Here is a 16,855-nt window from a genome sequence, read left to right as displayed (position 1 = left end):
TCACAGATCCATGCTGACTATGCCAATCTGATCATTATCATCCAAGTTTCTATTATCACATCTCTTGTAACAGCTTTGAACATTTCCCTCTGACTAATGTAAATTTAACATATCTTCAGCTCCCTGATTTCTCTCTCACTCTCTTCTTAAATACAACCTTGCTACTTTTACATCTGCAGAAATCATTCCAGAATCTAATGAATTTTCAAAGATGATCATCAATGCTTCAAGTGTCTCAATACTGTCCAGCCCTACATCAGGTCCTCAGGATTTCTCTCTTTTCAGCCCCATTATTTTCTCCAGTACAATGTCTTATGAAGGTTAATTTCTTTCAACGCCAATTTTCTCTCTAGCCACTTGGATCTCTAGTTCTGTGAGACTGCTTTTATTTTCTTCAATGAAAACAGACCCAAAGTAATCTTTAGCTTCTCTGCCATTTCTCTATTCAGCATTATAAATTCCTCGGTATCTGCCTGTAATGGACCCATGTTGGTTTTAGCCAAACATTTCCTTACATTGTACGGGGCTCAGTGATTAGCACTGCTGTCTCACAGCGCCAGGGACCCCGGTTTAATTGCTGCCTTGCGCAGCTGTCTGTATGGAGTTTGCATACTCTCCCAGTGTCTGCATGGGTTTCCTTCAGGTATTCTGTTTCCTGCCACAGTTCAAAGAGGTGCAGGTTAGGTGGAGTGGCCATGCTAAATTGCCCATACAATCCACAGATATGGGTTACGTGGATTAGCCATGGGAAATGCAGGGTTGCATGGATGGGGGTGTGGGGTAGATTCTGGGTGTGGACCTGTTGGGTCGAATGTCTTGTTTCCACACTGTAGCGATTCTATGATTCTATGTAGCTATAGCACCTTTTACAGTCCCTTTTTATGTATTTTGTAAGACTGCATTCATATTCAATTATCCCTCTCCTTAAACATTTCTTGGTCCTCCTTTGATGACATTTATTGCTATTTCTGGCATCTTTTAAGGCCTCCTCTTTTAACTTTATATAACCATGAACTTCCTCTCTCAGCCACAGTTAGCAACATTTTTCTGAGTCTATGCATTTTGAAGGAATGTATAGTTAATGTATATCATGTAATAGTTTTAGAAAATATATCCACTGCCTATTATGTTGCCTTTTAATGTATATTCCTAATTAAACTCAGTAAATGTGCTTTATGCCTCCATAATTTCCCTAATTCAAATTTAATACCCTTGTTTCAGATTAAACTACCTCATTTTCCAGCATAATGTTAAATTCGATCCTATTATGGTTACTTATCCAAAAAAGCTCTATTACAAAATTGTTATTTATTTCTTTTCTGTTACATAATAGTTAACCAAAAAACAGCATGCCCTCACTTTGGCTCAACATACTGCCCAAGAAATCCAATCCTAACACAAACCACAGCTTCAGTGTTCAATTGGTTTACCCAATCTATATGCTGATTGGTTCAATAACACATTCTCATATTACTATCCACATCCTGCTACGTGCACGACATCTGGCAGTACTTTATAAACAAAACTAATTATTATTGAAATAAAGTTCTCTCTTTTTCCACTTTTCTCTTCCCAATTGAAAGTACTGGAATATTGATACCATATAGACAAGAGATAAGATTTCAAGAGTTGCAATGGGCTTGGTTTAAAGCTTAACAGGGCATTTGATACTAACTTTCCAAATACCGCGCTTGCAGTCCTACATATATTCCTGCAAAGATAAAAGGAAACTTTTCATTCTTCATCCACCTCTATGTAAACCATAAATTAACTTGGCCAGAATCAGGAATGAAGGAAAACATGAAATACACTGGAATTTCTAACCAGTACTGCTTGTTTACATAGCTGGGAGTTATGCCATGGTCTGGAAGAACAAAGCAACAACGCAATACAAGATTCACCTCCATCTGCCGGTACCGCCTCTTCTTTTTCACCTACAAATTTAAAAGTACAACTTATTATTTCTAACATTTTTAATTAAGACAGCATTGTAAATAAGCATGTCAGTTTTAAGACTCAATAGAATGAAATCAAAAAATAAATTTACCTTGCACTATTAAAAAACTATAGTAAAAGCAACTTTCACAGAGGTAGGAAGAGGAAAATTAGAATACAAATTAACTATGGGCAGTCATTCTTCCACATAAGACATTGGTTAACACTGGTTAATTGTCTGAGAATTTCATCTTCACTGTACTTTCCTTCCAATTTTCTGCAATAGTGAACAGAGCAAGCTGCAAAATACAAGTAGCTACCATCAGTTCTGAGGAAGAGGCACTGGACCCAAAACATTAATAACCCTGATTTTTCTCCATGGATGCTGCCAGACCTGCTGAGTTTCTCTGGTGATTTTTTTAAAAAGCAAAATACAGGTGTTCACTCCATTTAATAATCATAATTATATTTAATGGAAGATAAAAAAAACTATGCTGTGAGAAAGTTTAACTAGATAACAGAACTAAGATGTAGGTTTGCTCGCTGAGCTGGAAGGTTCATTTCCAGACGTTTCATCACCTTATTAGGTAACATCTTCAGTGGGCTTCAGGTGAAGCACTGCTGATAATTCCTGCTTTCTATTTATATGTTTGGGTTTCTTTGGGTTGATGATGTCATTTCCTGTGATGATGTTATTTCTTGTGGTGAAGTCACTTCCTGTTCCTTTTCTCAGGGGATGGTAAATGGGATCCAAGTCAATGTGTTTGTTTTTAAGAGTTCGAATTGGAATGCCATGATTTTAAGAATTCTCATGCGTGTCTTTGTTTGACTATCCTCGGATGGATGTGTTGTCCCGGTCGAAGTGGTGTTCTTCCTCATCCGTATGTGAGGATACTAGTGAGAGAGGGTCATGTCTTTTTGTGGCGAGTTGGTGTTCATGTATCCGGGTGGCTAGTTTTCTGCCTGTTTGCCCAATGTAGGGTTTGTTTCAGTCCTTGCACAGTATTTTGTAAATGACATTAATTTTGCTTGTTGTTTGTATAGGGTATTTCAAGGAGAAAGTGAGGTCTGTAGATGCTGGAGATCAGAGCTGAAAATGTGTTGCTGGAACAGCGCAGGTCAGGCAGCATCCAGGGAACAGGAGAATCGACGTTTCGGGCATAAGCCCACCTTTTCTCAGGGGATGGTAAATGGGATCCAAGTCAATGTGTTTGTTTTTAAGAGTTCGGATTGGAATGCCATGATTTTAAGAATTCTCATGCGTGTCTTTGTTTGACTTATCCGAGGATGGATGTGTTGTCCCGGTCGAAGTGGTATTCTTCCTCATCCGTATGTGAGGATACTAGTGAGAGAGGGTCATGTCTTTTTGTGGCTAGTTGGTGTACATGTATCGGGTGGCTAGTTTTCTGCCTGTTTGCCCAATGTAGGGTTTGTTGCAGTCCTTGCACAGTATTTTGTAAATGACATTAATTTTGCTTGTTGTTTGTATAGGGTATTTCAAGGAGAAAGTGAGGTCCTGTAGATGCTGGAGATCAGAGCTGAAAATGTGTTGCTGGAACAGCGCAGCAGGTCAGGCAGCATCCAGGGAACAGGAGAATCGACGTTTCGGGCATAAGCCCGATTCCTGAAGAAGGGCTTATGCCCGAAACGTCGATTCTCCTGTTCCCTGGATGCTGCCTGACCTGCTGCGCTGTTCCAGCAACACATTTTCAGCTAGGGTATTTCAACTTCATCTGCTGCTGTTTTAGTGTGTTGGTCGGTTTGTGGGCTACCATGATGCCAGGGGGTCTGAGACCCTATACAGACAATAAGCAAAACTAATGTCATTTACAAAATAGCGTTGGACAAACAGGCCGAAAACTTGTCACCAGGATACATGAACACCAACTAGCCACAAAAAGACATGACCCTCTGACACTAGTATCCTTACATACGGATGAGGAAGGACACCACTTCGACTGGGACAACACATCCATCCGAGGACAAGCCAAAAAAGACAAGCACAAGAACTTCTAGAAGCATGGCATTCCAACTGGAACTCAATCAACTAACACAGAGTTAGACTCACTCTACCACCCCAAGAAAAGGGACAGGAAGTGACTTCACCGCAGCAAATGACATCACCAACCCAAAGAAACCCAAACACATAAACAGAAAGCAGGAATTATCAGCAGTGCTTTGCCTGATACCCAATAAACATGTTACCTAGTAGGGTGACGAAATGTCTGGAAAATAACCTTCCAGCTCATCGGGCAAACCTACATCCAAAACCTCAAGCTGAGCTACAAATCTTCTCAAAACTCGCTAAGATCAACAGAACTTTGGAATGGTAAGTTTTTTTTATGATTATTATGGAATCAAGCAAACTAGTCATCATTTTCTAAAGGTCCTGCTGGCTCAGTCAATACATATACTGGCAATTATTGCGCACAGTCATATCAATGAAATCTATTTAAGGCTCATTACAGTATAAATCAGCTCAATGTCAGAATTATACCAGGGTCAGTGTAACTGGCCTCAACCAAAGCAGGCGTGGCAGGAGGTAAAAGGAGAAGCAAAATCAGACAGCTTTTTGACTTCTAACTGCAGTCTAGTAGTTCAGGTGGAAAATGTGAGCTAAGGCAAAAGGGCACAGATTAGGATTCCATGACAATGCCCCACACTCCAAGGTCAAAGTCTCCCAGTTTATAATTTGATTCACAGCTTACTACTCTCATCACAACAATTCCAAAGGGCTGCTGCCAAACATGAAATGGCACCACTTCAGGACTGTACATTTGTGGGAGAGACAATAAGCATACATACTCTCTATCGACAACTTTTCAGGTTTCTTTTCTGCAGTTGACCTTGAAAGTATTTCTTCTACTCTTTCTTTGTACCTTTCTCGATCCTCTTTTATTGTCCTATATACCTGTCAAGTAATATGAATATGCAGTTAGTTCAATTCTAAAAGTTCAACAATCCAAATTAATGATCAAGAATCAAAAATGCAACTTCTGTGCACATTCTCTCATATCTTTATTTTGCTGTCATTTAGCTTTCACAGTTTGGCTGATGCAAAAATAGTGGATGTGAATCAGATTCCCACAGAAGTCAATGTTAAAACCAGAATTAGTTTCCTTCAGACATTTGTCTAAGAAAAAATGTACAGTGTGTAGGTGTAAATTTCTCAGCAGAAAACATCTGTAAAACATTAAGATGAAATGACGTACATTCTCAAATGTCTACTTATATAAATGAAATGACATCTAAACGAAGATAAATTTGAGAAAGAATACAATACCGTATAAATTTAAATAAATGATAAAAAATCATCAGGTGGGTGTTATTTTAATTGACTCAGCTCCATTTAGTCTCACAAATTGGTCAGTGCAAGTAGCACTGTAAGTCCAGACCTTCCTGCACATACTAACTTCTACCACTACGTAGAGCCCAGGACTTCAGGGCAAGTTCAGAACAAGAGTCAGGAGAATAGAGATGCAACAAGTCTCCAGTGATGAGAAGACATTAAAGGTGAGACAGAGACAGGAATGAGAGGCAGGCTAAGGGCAGGGACAGGAACAAAATACATTAGGGGCATTTCAGTGATTCTTGCATATGCACATGACAATCGTGAAATGAAGGGTATGTAGGTTTATTTATCTCAGAGTAGGATAACAGGTTGGCACAACATCAAGGACCAAAGGGCCTGTACTATGCTATACTGTTCTATGTTATATTATGTTCTATAAAACATAAGCAATGCTGGAGCGGGAGGAGTCCTAACAGTGGTAACACACACTGGAGGCTTTAAAAGTAAGAATCGAGGTTAAGAATGGGAGCTGGAGAAGGAAGAGGGACTTTACAACTGAATGCAGGATTGGAAGCACTGGGAAAAGGGAAAGCAAGCAGGCTGGTCACAGAACATAGGTCTATGAAAAACAGTGTTAAAGTCAAACTTGCAACAGAAAACAATATTTTTTTTTACAATTTTATGAGGAAAAAAGTGAAATAACATTTGCCGTGTCAATATTAAACCAAGACTTCCTTTAGTTCTAATCATAATGACAATGGAATTAATTTACATACTATTTTATCCATGTTAAATGATCTTGCTCTTCTGTTAACCCAGGAGGTGAAGACAATGCTCAGTGAAATATAAATGAATAGACCAGCAGTTTTATATTTAATATCCTCAGTTGGGATAATAAAGTTTGATTCAGTATTCCATGACTGGATTGTGACATGGAGCAGGACAGCAGGGGAAAGAAAGTCAGATGAAAAACAACTTAAGTGGAATGATGTCCTCCATGATTCAACAGCTCATCGATGCCCATTGTTAGGTCAACACATGATTCTGTGGGAAAGCTTACAGGAGGATGACGAATGTTTGCAAAATGCACCTCAACATTTCAGTGCTTCCAAGGATTAGGAAGAAAACAAATTGCCTTTATAAATGTTCAACACGCAAAGTAAATACAAATGAGTTTTAAACTTTTATCCCTAAAATAGATTAACGTAGGTTGAGAAATAGTGCTGCATCTATCTGAAGCCACTGTACAGATGACGTTTTGTAACAGCCAGAACTAGAAGTCTGAATGAGATTAATTAGGGCAAACATTAAGTAGAGCCAGGATAAGCAATGTAGTAATAGATTAATGGGGAGGTACTAGCGATCAGATTAGAGAAAACGAGGTTACATTTCCAATCATCCAGATGGAAAATAAAAGCTTAGACATAGGAGCAAAAGGAAACCACTCTGCCCATTCAGTCTACTCTGCCGTTCAGTGAGATCATGACTGATCAAATAAACCTTAATTTCATTTTTCTGCATTTTCCCCACTAACCAGTGATTCCCTTATTAAAAATCTCTCATCGCAGTCATGAATATACTTAGTAATCCAACCTCGACAGCCCACTGTGGTAATGAATTTCAGATGCACTGTCCTCAGAGAAGAAATTCCTCCTCTGTCATATCTGGGTGACGCCCCCCTTACTCTCTGAGATCGTCCCCTCTGGTCCCAGACTCTCCCTCAGGGGAATACAACCTCTCAGTACCTATCCTGTCATGCCTGCTAAGAGTCTTATGTTTCAAAACAGTCAACTCTCATTCTTGTAAATCCAATGAATACAGACCTACTTAACCTGTCCTCATAAGAAAATCTCTCCATTCCTTGGATCCACTTCATGAAACTTCTCTGGATTGCCTCCAATGACAATATATCTTTACTAAATAAAAGGGACTAAAACTGTTCACAGAATTCGAAGTGTGGCATAACTAAAACCTTGTATAGTCTTAGCAATACTTTCATACTTCAACTTTTTTGAATACAAAGATTAACATGCCACTTGCCTTCCCTATTACCTGTACTCGTGACTTGTACACAAGGACTCCAAAATCCCTCAGTGCTGTAGGTTTCTTCATTTAAATAATATTAAGCTTTCCTATCTTTCTTATATGCATTCCTTACTCACTCACCTCAGCAGTGCAGTCATTTGTATTAATGTAGCACCTTTAATGTCAGAACATAGTGAAAGGTGATGAACAAGAGTGCAATTAGACAAACTGGCATCAGAACAAAGGAAGTTTAGATGCAAGAAAAAGGCTTGAAAAAAAAAGAGAAACTTTATATGGCATGATAAAAGGGCACTGATTGGTTGGCATGGAGATGCAGAAAGAACAATTAACTGTCAACTTTAATTTTCAGACTAAGAATTTGATTCTGATTGATCAGGATATTGTCATGGGGATTGCGGCAGAGTTTGGTGTCCCCATGATCCTTTTTGAAAAAGTTGGAATCTATATAAAAATTGTTTTTGTTTTAAACAGGATCCAGTGCACTTATTCCAGGATACACAAATGCATAAATTGATTAGATTAGATTACATTACAGTGTGGAAACAGGCCCTTCGGCCCAACAAGTCCACACTGACCCGCCGAAGCGCAACCCACCCATACCCCTATATTTACCCATTACCTAACACTACAGGCAATTTAACATGGTCAATTCACCTGACCTGCACATCTTTGTGATTGTGGGAGGAAACCGGAGCACCCAGAGGAAACCCACGCAGACACGGGGAGAATGTGCAAACTCCACACAGTCAGTCTCCTGAGGCGGGAATTGAACCTGGATCTCAGGTGCTGTGAGGCAGCAGTGCTAACCACTGTGCCACCGTGCCGCCCCCATTCACCAAATTGGTTTCCATATTCAACTGGGATTGCACCGTGATGTATTTACACATGCTAGAAGTAATGTACATAAATACTCTAATTATATAAATTATAATAATTTATAAGATTTCCCATTCACCCTATTGACTGTGATATCTTTTTGACAACCCTGCATGAAATGGACACTAATTTTAAAAAAATGCCTAAAAGGCTCCAGTACATGGGAAGGAATATTTGAAATATAATGACAAAATTGGCAGGCTTATGGAACTCCTGCAGCGAATGCTCCACCTACAATGAAGCAGTACATCAGACTGTTGCTGCTGTTCCTGGCAGAGCTGGGAATGTCAAGCACTTTGAAAAGTACTTCGAATACAGTACTTTGAGACAGTAGTTTGAAAAACTGGTTAAAATAGAACAAGAAAGAAACTAATCAGGAAAAGTGTAAAAGGGAAAAAAAATCAAAATTGGATGAACTGGTGAAAATCATTTAGCTTCAAAGCCTCTTTATTTCAGTTCTAATCTACTTTTACAGAATTCTTATAGCACATGGAGACCATTCTGCCCACCAAGCCTGTGCCAGTCAGCTCTCCTCAAGAACAAATCACCTAATGCCATGTCGCCTGACAAATAAGAGCTGTTAAGAAAATGCAAAGGCTTAGCTGCAATAACGTATAATACATTAAATTTAATATATAAATTTCCATTCTATAGACATATTACACACTATTTTTAAACCTATGAGAGAAGAAAGTTGAAAATTAAGAGGCATATCAGCCAAGTCCATGTTGAAAAATTTGAAGTAAATCAAATCACAATACCAGAGATAAAATGGTGCTATACAGTATAGGAAATTCTCGTCACAGTCTTTTGTCCTGTTGATTTGTCCTTTCTTTGACCAATTTTGTTCACGTTTTTCTTTAAAAATTGTCTTCATTTTAAATACGCATGAAATTAAATTATTTAACATTCAAAGTAACATCCAGCACAGAAACATAGGTTTACTTGGCTACAATTATTCCTAAACTGATACAGTGCCAATTAAGAGCATTTGGTCCATATCCTGCTAAACCCTTATTATTCATGTACCCATCCAGATGCTTTTTAGATGTTGTAATTGTACCTGTTTCCACCACCTTCTCTGGCAGCTCATTCCATACAAGCACCACGCTCTGCGTATAAACACGGCCTCTTGGGTCCCTTTTAAATCTTTTACCGCTCACCTTAATCCAATGCCACCTAGTTTTGTACTCCCCTACTCTGGGAGAAAGACCTTGGCTATTCATTTTATTGAATTTTGAGAAGATTTGTAGCTCAGGTTGAGGTTCTGGATGTAGTTCTGCTCACTGAGCTGGAAGGTTCATTTTCAGACGTTTCATCACCATACTACTTAACACCTTCGGTGAGCCTCTGGACGAAGCACTGCTGATGATTCCTGCTTTCTATTTATATGTTCGGTTTCTTTAGGTTGGTGATGGGATTTCCTGTTCTTTTTCTCATGGGGGTGGTAAATGGGGTCCAAGTCAATGTTGATAGAGTTCCAGTAGGAATGCCATGCTTGTCTCAGTTTGGCTTGTCCTAGGATGGATGCGTTGTTCCAGTCAAAGTGGTGTCCTTCCTTACCTTTACGTAAGGATACTAGTGAAAGTATGTTGTGTTGTGGCTAGTTGATGTTCATGTGTCCTGGTGGCTAGTTCTCTGTCTGTTTGTCCAGTATAGCATTTGTTACAGTTCTTGCATGGTATTTTGTAAATCAGATCTCTGATATCAGGGTTCTTAGCACAGACAGTAATGCAGAGACTCTAATAAACAGCTCTGCCAACCATCCAACCCAAACTTTGGGTCCACTACGTGGATGACACCTTTGTCATCACTAAACGAAACAAATTAGAGGAAACCTTCAAGACCATCAATAATATCCTTCCTGGCATAAAATTCATTAAAAGAGGAGGAAAACAACAACAAACTGCCATTCCTAGATGTCACAGTAGAGCGAACAGCCAATGGAGAACTTCAAACCAGTGTCTACAGGAAAGCAACACATACAGACCCAAATACGGAAGCAATCATCCCAAAAATCCACAAACAAAGCTGCATCAGAACATTATTTCAACGAGTCACCACACACAGCAGCACAGAGGAACTATGCAGAGGAAAATCACCTATACAGTGTGTTTAAAAAGAATGGGTACCCAATGTGCACAGTCCGCTGATTTCTCAGCAACAAACCCAAACAAGCAGACAAAACATGTCCAGAAACCTGAGCCACTATCCCCTGCATCAAAAATATCTCGAACATGACTGCCAGACTACTCAGACCCTTTGGCATCATGGTAGCTCACAAAACCACCAACACACTAAAACAGCAGCTAATGAACTTGAAAGACCGTATACAGAAAACAAGCAAAACTAGTGTTATTTACAAAATACCGTGCAAGAACTCTAACAAACACTACATTGGACAAACAGGCAGAAAACTAGCCATCAGAATACATGAACATCAACTAGCCACAAAACCCCATGAGACTCTCTCACTACTATCCTTACATACAGGAAAGGAAGGACACCACTTCGATTGGGACAACACATCCATCCTAGGACAAGCCAAACAGAGGCAAGCACGAGAATTCCTAGAAGCATGCATTCCAACCAGAACTCTATCAATAAACACATTGATTTGGACCCCCTTTACCACCTCCTGAGAAAAAGAACAGGAAATCACATCACCATAGGAAATGACATCACCAATCCAAAGAAACCCAAACATATAAATAGAAAGCAGGAATCATCAGTAGTGCTTCGCTCGGAGGCTCACTGAAGATGTTACCTAGTATGGTGATGAAACATCTGAAAATGAATCTTCCAGCTCAGTGGGCAAACCTACATCCAGCACATCCACGTTCACTTTATAAACCTCTATAAGGTCACTCCTCAGCCTCCGACATTCCAAGGAAAAGAAGCCCCAACCTATTCAGATTCTCCCTATTGCTCAAATCCACAACTTTGGCAACATCCTTGTACATCTTCTCTGATCCCTTTCAAGTTTAACAACATCTTTCCTATACTGCAGAGGCTGAGCACCAGTTCTCATATACCACCTCTTTTTCCCCTGGATCATGACCCCACCATGGAATGTCAGGCCACTGTGTCCACAGCAGTCATTAACCTCATTTCATCTTGTGATATCCCCTCCACTGTCTCCAAGCTCATTGTATCCCAAAGCTGCACACTTCTCTAGAAGCTATTGGAATAAATTATTGCCACTGTCAGCCATATCTGGCAAATTGCAAGGTAGGTTAGAGGGTCTACTGCATTTACAGGGAATGCCTTCTGCACTTGCACTGTTTTTTGAAAATACAGGATAAATTCTACTCCTATACATAAACCTGATTTATGAACTTTAGAACAATGAAGTGAACTGAAAATCCCATAACGATAAGAAATGAGAGAATGTGCTACTGCAATAAAATTTATAATCAAGAAGTGATCTAGAGGCTAATGATATCAAGAGGAAACAATAAGGAAAATTTAAATGATTTATGTAATCCACATAGTCTTTTATAATCTCTTATCCAGCTATCTTAATTATCTAAACAGAAAAACGTAATGCATTTAAAGAGAGAGAAAACTGAGTGGAACGAAAAGCAGGTTACCGACAGAGGAAGTGAAAAGCTCATTCCTCTTATTAAGGAGTATGATACTTACATATGCACCAGCTCCTAAACTTGTTAAGCCAAAAAGCACAAAATAAATAGTGCCAGAGCCACGAAGTTCAATGCCACTAGCCATTTGCCTGTTCATTTGAACATCTAAGGGAAGCTTCCATCGTTGTAACAAAGTGCCTGAAAAGCAAAATTATTGCAAAAGAGTCAGAATTTGATGACGGATTCTTAGAGAATTATGAAAGGCTGGCTAAGAGTAATAAGATTAGAATTCTATCAAATTGAAGGTGGATAAATCACCTGGACCAGATGGATTACACCCCAGAGTACTAACGGAGATAACTGAAGGAGTTAACAGAGTTAGTGGCAATCTTTCAACAATCGCTAGATTCAGGACGGGTCCTAGAGGACTGGAAAATCACTAACATGTCTAAAAAAGGGAGTAAGGCAAAAGATGAAAATTTCAGACCGATTAGCCCACCCTCGGTCATGAGTATTATCCTGGAATCCATTGTGAAGGTTGAGATTTCTGAATACTTGGAAGTATATGGTAAAATAGGGCAAAGTCAGCATGGTTTCATGAAGGGGAGGTCATGCCTGACAAATCTGTTAGAATTCTTTGAGGAAGTAACAAGCAGGTTAAACCAAGGGGAGCCAATGGATGATATCTATCTGGACTTCAAGAGGCCTGTAACAATGTACCACACAGGATTCTACAGAGTTAAGATAAGGGCCCATGGTGTTAGAGGCAAGATGCCAGCATGGATAGAAGCTTGGCAATCTGACAGAAAGCAGAAAGTGGGGATAAAATGATCCATCTCAGGATGGAAGCCAGTGACAAGTGGTGTTCCACAAAGCTCAGTGTTGGGACCACAATTTTTCACTTTATACATTTAACAATCCAGAAAAAGGAACTGAGGGCATTCTGACTAAGTTTGCACACAGTACAAAGATAGGTAGAGGGACAGGGAGCATTGAGGCGGCAGAGAGGCTGCAGAAGAATTTGGATAGGTTAGGAGAGTGGGCAAAGAACTGGCAGATGAAGTACAACGTGGGAAAGTGTGAGGTTAAGCACTTAGGTAGGAAGAATAACGGCATGGACTATTTTCTAAACGGGAAGAAAATTCACAAGTCTGAAGAGCAAAGAGACTTGCGAGTTCTAGTCCAGGATTCTCTCAAGGTATACTTGCAGGTTGGGTCAGTAGTTAGAAAGGCAAATGCAATGATAGCATTTATTTTAAGAGGATTTGAATATAAAAGCAGGGATGTACTTCTCTAGAAGGCTCTGATAAGACCACATTTGGAGTATTGTGCTCAGTTTTGGACTCCATCATCTCAGGAAGGATGCACTAGCCCTGGACTGTGTTCAGAGGAGGTTAATGAGAATGGTCCCAAGAATGAAAAGTTTAACATATGAGAATTGTTTGAGGACTCTGGGTTTATAGTCAATGGAGTTTAGAAGGCCAGGTGCGGGGAGTGGAATCTAATTGAAACATATAGAATACTGAATGGCCTGAACAGAGTAAACGTTGGGAAGATGTTTCCATTGGTAGGAGAGACTAGGACCCGAGGGCACAGCCTTGCAGTAAAGGGAAGACCTTTTAGAATGGAGATACGGAGTAACGTCTTCAGCCAGAGAGTGGTGAATCTATAGAATTCATTGCCACAGAAAACTATGTAGGTCAGATTATTGGGTATATTTAAGACAGACTTAGATAGGTTGTTGAGTATCAAGGGGATCAAGGGTTATAGGGAGAAAGCGGGAGAATGGGGGTTGAGAAACTTATCAGCCATGATTGAATGGCGGAGCAAACTTAATGGGTTGAATGGCCTAATTTCTGCTATGTCTTATGATGTCAAGTATGAAGTGAAGTTTCAAATTAAACAACCCCATTATTGGATATTACACATCCCATTGTTAACAGATTGAATCATTGATGAATTTTGAAACAACCACCATCAAACCATAGAAGACAATCAAGTATTCATAAAACAGTCATAGCAGAATAATTTTATTTCTTAAAAGATAAAATTATTAGGTTAAAAACATAAGAAATATAAACAGACTATATGGTTTGTTGACCTTGTTCCATCATGCAATACAATCATGGTTGATGGCTTATTGAACTCATAGGTTCATTTCATGGCTTTATACTAAGTAACATATTTAAAGTTTCAGATTGTATATACAGATGATACATTAGAGAAAATAAAGTGAATTGTTATTAAGCCACTACTTCACAGTGGACTTATGTAATTCAAAGAGTTTCAGCAAACCTGCCACCTTCAACTACAGTGTTTTAGTACACAGTATGCAGTCATTCCCAAATGTTTCACACTCTTATATCAGAGATTGAAACGACGTGGAAATAAGAGTTACAACAGCCATTATAGACTTATTGAGCTAGTCATTTGGAGGCCATGCCAGCCCGTAAAGCAATCCAGTCAGATTCATTTCCCTATTCTATTCTTATAGTCTTGCAAATTATTTCTTGCAAGTATGCATTGAATTTCCTTTGAAATTACTGATCATTTTGCTTTCATCACCATTATAGTGAGTGTTCCAGGTCATTATCACTCACCGTTAACAAGCTGTTCTTCACATGCCCCCTACAGTTCTTGTCCAAAATCTTAAACATGTTTTTCAGTCATTGTACGATCAACTAAGACCATGCCCCCATTTTATCTGAACTTGCCTTAACTTGTTACGTCTCTGTCAAACGTCCCAAAAAAAACCTTCTTTGCTCTCAGGCCAACAACCCCAGCTTCTCCAGCCTAACTCTATTCTTTCAATTAATCAATTAGAATTATTAAATTTAATTTCTCAGATTTAAACTTGTGAGATACAACACTGGTGAATTGTTTCAAGTATATAAAGTGCTTCATATCCAGCTAATGAATACAAAATAATGAACGAATTACTGATTTATCTGCTCAAGACACTATCCATTATATGGAAGTTCTTTTTTTCAAAATGCTTGGATTTCTCCAGCAAGAATAGCTATGAATCAAGGGCAATACATAGTTTGACAGGTATTTACAAAATGAGGTTCCAAGAATTTTCTTAAAAGGTAGCAATGTACATTTATATCTGACAATTTGTATTTAATAATTTCTGCAATATATTGACAGATTTTGGGTAGATTTTCATTTTGTACTGGAACATGATTGGTTAGGTGCAAAAACAACTATGTTGGACCTAAAAAAAAAAATCGAAGTTCTACAATATGAAGACATAGAAGTTATATTAATCGTGCACACAAGTTTACAGATAGGCCAATAGATCTAGCCACTGAAAATTTTCAAATGAAAAGATGGACACAGCACAAATCAGTTATTATAATGTAACACTTTAATACACAGAATACCTTTTAAAAGGTATTTCATGGGATATGGGAGTTGCTGGCCAGCATTTGTTGCCCATCTCTAGTTACCCTTGAACGATTTGGCCGTCTAGCCCATTTCAGAGGACAATTAAGAGTCTATCGTAATGCTGTGAATCTGGAGTCAAATGTAGACCAGATCTGTGAAGGATGGCAGATTTCCTTCCCTAACGGACATTAATGAACCGCACGGAGATTTCCAACATGGTCACTGTGGTTGAGACTAGCTTTAAATTCCAGATTTTACTTATGGAATTTAGATATCACTAGCTATTAAGCATGAGCAGGAGCTTCTGGATTACAAATGCTGCAATATGACAACTAGCTTAACATCTGTGGTAGTTAAATTACTTGAGAAAATTCTGCGAGATAAGGTATACATGTATTTGGAAATACAGGGTTTTATTAGGAGCAGTCAGCATGGCTTTGTGCATGGGAGATCATGCCTCACAGGATTGTTAGAATTCTTTGATGAAGTAATCAGGAAGGTTGATGAGGGCAAGGCGGTAGACATAGTCTATATGGATTTCAGTAAGGCTTTTGATAAGGTTCCACGTGGTAAGTTGCTCTGGAAGGTATCGTAATGCTGGCATGGAATCCAGGGGGAGCTGGCAAATTGGATACACAATTGGCTTGATAGTAGGAAGCAGAGCATATTAGTGGAAGGATGCTTGTCGGACTGGAGGCATGTGCCTCATGGGGTCAATGCTGGGCCCATTGCTGTTTATTATCTATTTCAATGATTTGGATGAGAATGCACAAGGCATGATTAGTAAGTTTTCAGATGACACTAAAGCATAAAATTCTTGACATAGTAGATACTGAGAAAATTCTTCCCGCCTCCCCATACAGGAATGGAGAATAAGGGGACAGTTTCAGAACAATGTTGCCCACTTAACATGGAGATCAGATCAGGAGGAATTTCTTTTCTCAGAGGATCGTAAATCTTTTGGAAATCTGTACCTAAGAGGTTGGGGGTTGTACCACAGACACTGATTTTTGAACTAAATGCGATTCAGTGGTTATGGAGAATAAGCATGAAAGAGCAATTGAGATCCAAAATTAGATTATTTCATAGTGGAGCAAGCTCATAGTGCAATACGGATCTACTTCTGCTTCTCACGCTCTTATGTAATTGTGAGAAAATTCTTCGAATTGATAATTTAAAATAAAAATAATGAGCATTTAGAAATGTACAAACTAATCAAGAATAGCCACAAAGGGTTTGAAAGGGCTCTTGATTGTCTCCATCTCATGTCTGTTTCACCTTTTTCCCTCCCTCCCTCCCTCCTTGACCATGATACATTCCTCCTGTCTTCACCCTCGAGCATCTTCAGTAAATCATCATCCAAATTTCCTGAAGTTCCAGTAGCACGTCACCAGCAAATGTATCTTTTACTCTGCCCCACCACTCTGTTCAATATTCCAAATTGAATAATCCATCTCGGGTAATTTGGCACACTCTTAACACCATCAACTGTTTCTATGGCACGCAACAACTAAACTTACATCACCATCCTTCCCAATGACCATGAAGCCAAACACCTTGGTAACAGAAATTCACTTGCAATAGACAATAGGTGCGGGAGTAGGCCATTCAGCCCTTCGAGCCTGCACCGCCATTCAATATAATCATGGCTGATCATTCCTAATCAGTATCCTGTTCCTGCCTTATCTCCATAACCCTTGATTCCACTATCTTTGAGAGCTCTATCGAACTC

General features: G+C 39.1%; 1 protein-coding gene across 1 annotated transcript in view; it reads right to left on the bottom strand.

Annotated features, from left to right (window-relative positions):
* The window catches only part of aifm1 (apoptosis inducing factor mitochondrion associated 1), a 51,310-nt gene that overhangs the window by 28,929 nt on the left and 5,526 nt on the right, over positions 1-16,855 (bottom strand). Inside the window, exons 2-4 of the mRNA XM_043704484.1 lie at positions 11,795-11,931; positions 4,741-4,846; positions 1,902-1,934 (exon numbers count right to left, since the gene is read on the bottom strand). Coding sequence (XP_043560419.1) covers positions 1,902-1,934; positions 4,741-4,846; positions 11,795-11,931 — 276 coding nt within the window. The remainder of the gene's footprint in view (positions 1-1,901; positions 1,935-4,740; positions 4,847-11,794; positions 11,932-16,855) is intronic.

The sequence above is a fragment of the Chiloscyllium plagiosum genome, chromosome 15 (assembly GCF_004010195.1).
Source record: "Chiloscyllium plagiosum isolate BGI_BamShark_2017 chromosome 15, ASM401019v2, whole genome shotgun sequence".
Classification (NCBI taxonomy): Eukaryota; Metazoa; Chordata; class Chondrichthyes; order Orectolobiformes; family Hemiscylliidae; genus Chiloscyllium; species Chiloscyllium plagiosum.
Note: the sequence above shows the minus strand (reverse complement) of the source record. Positions and strands in the feature narration are given on the sequence as shown.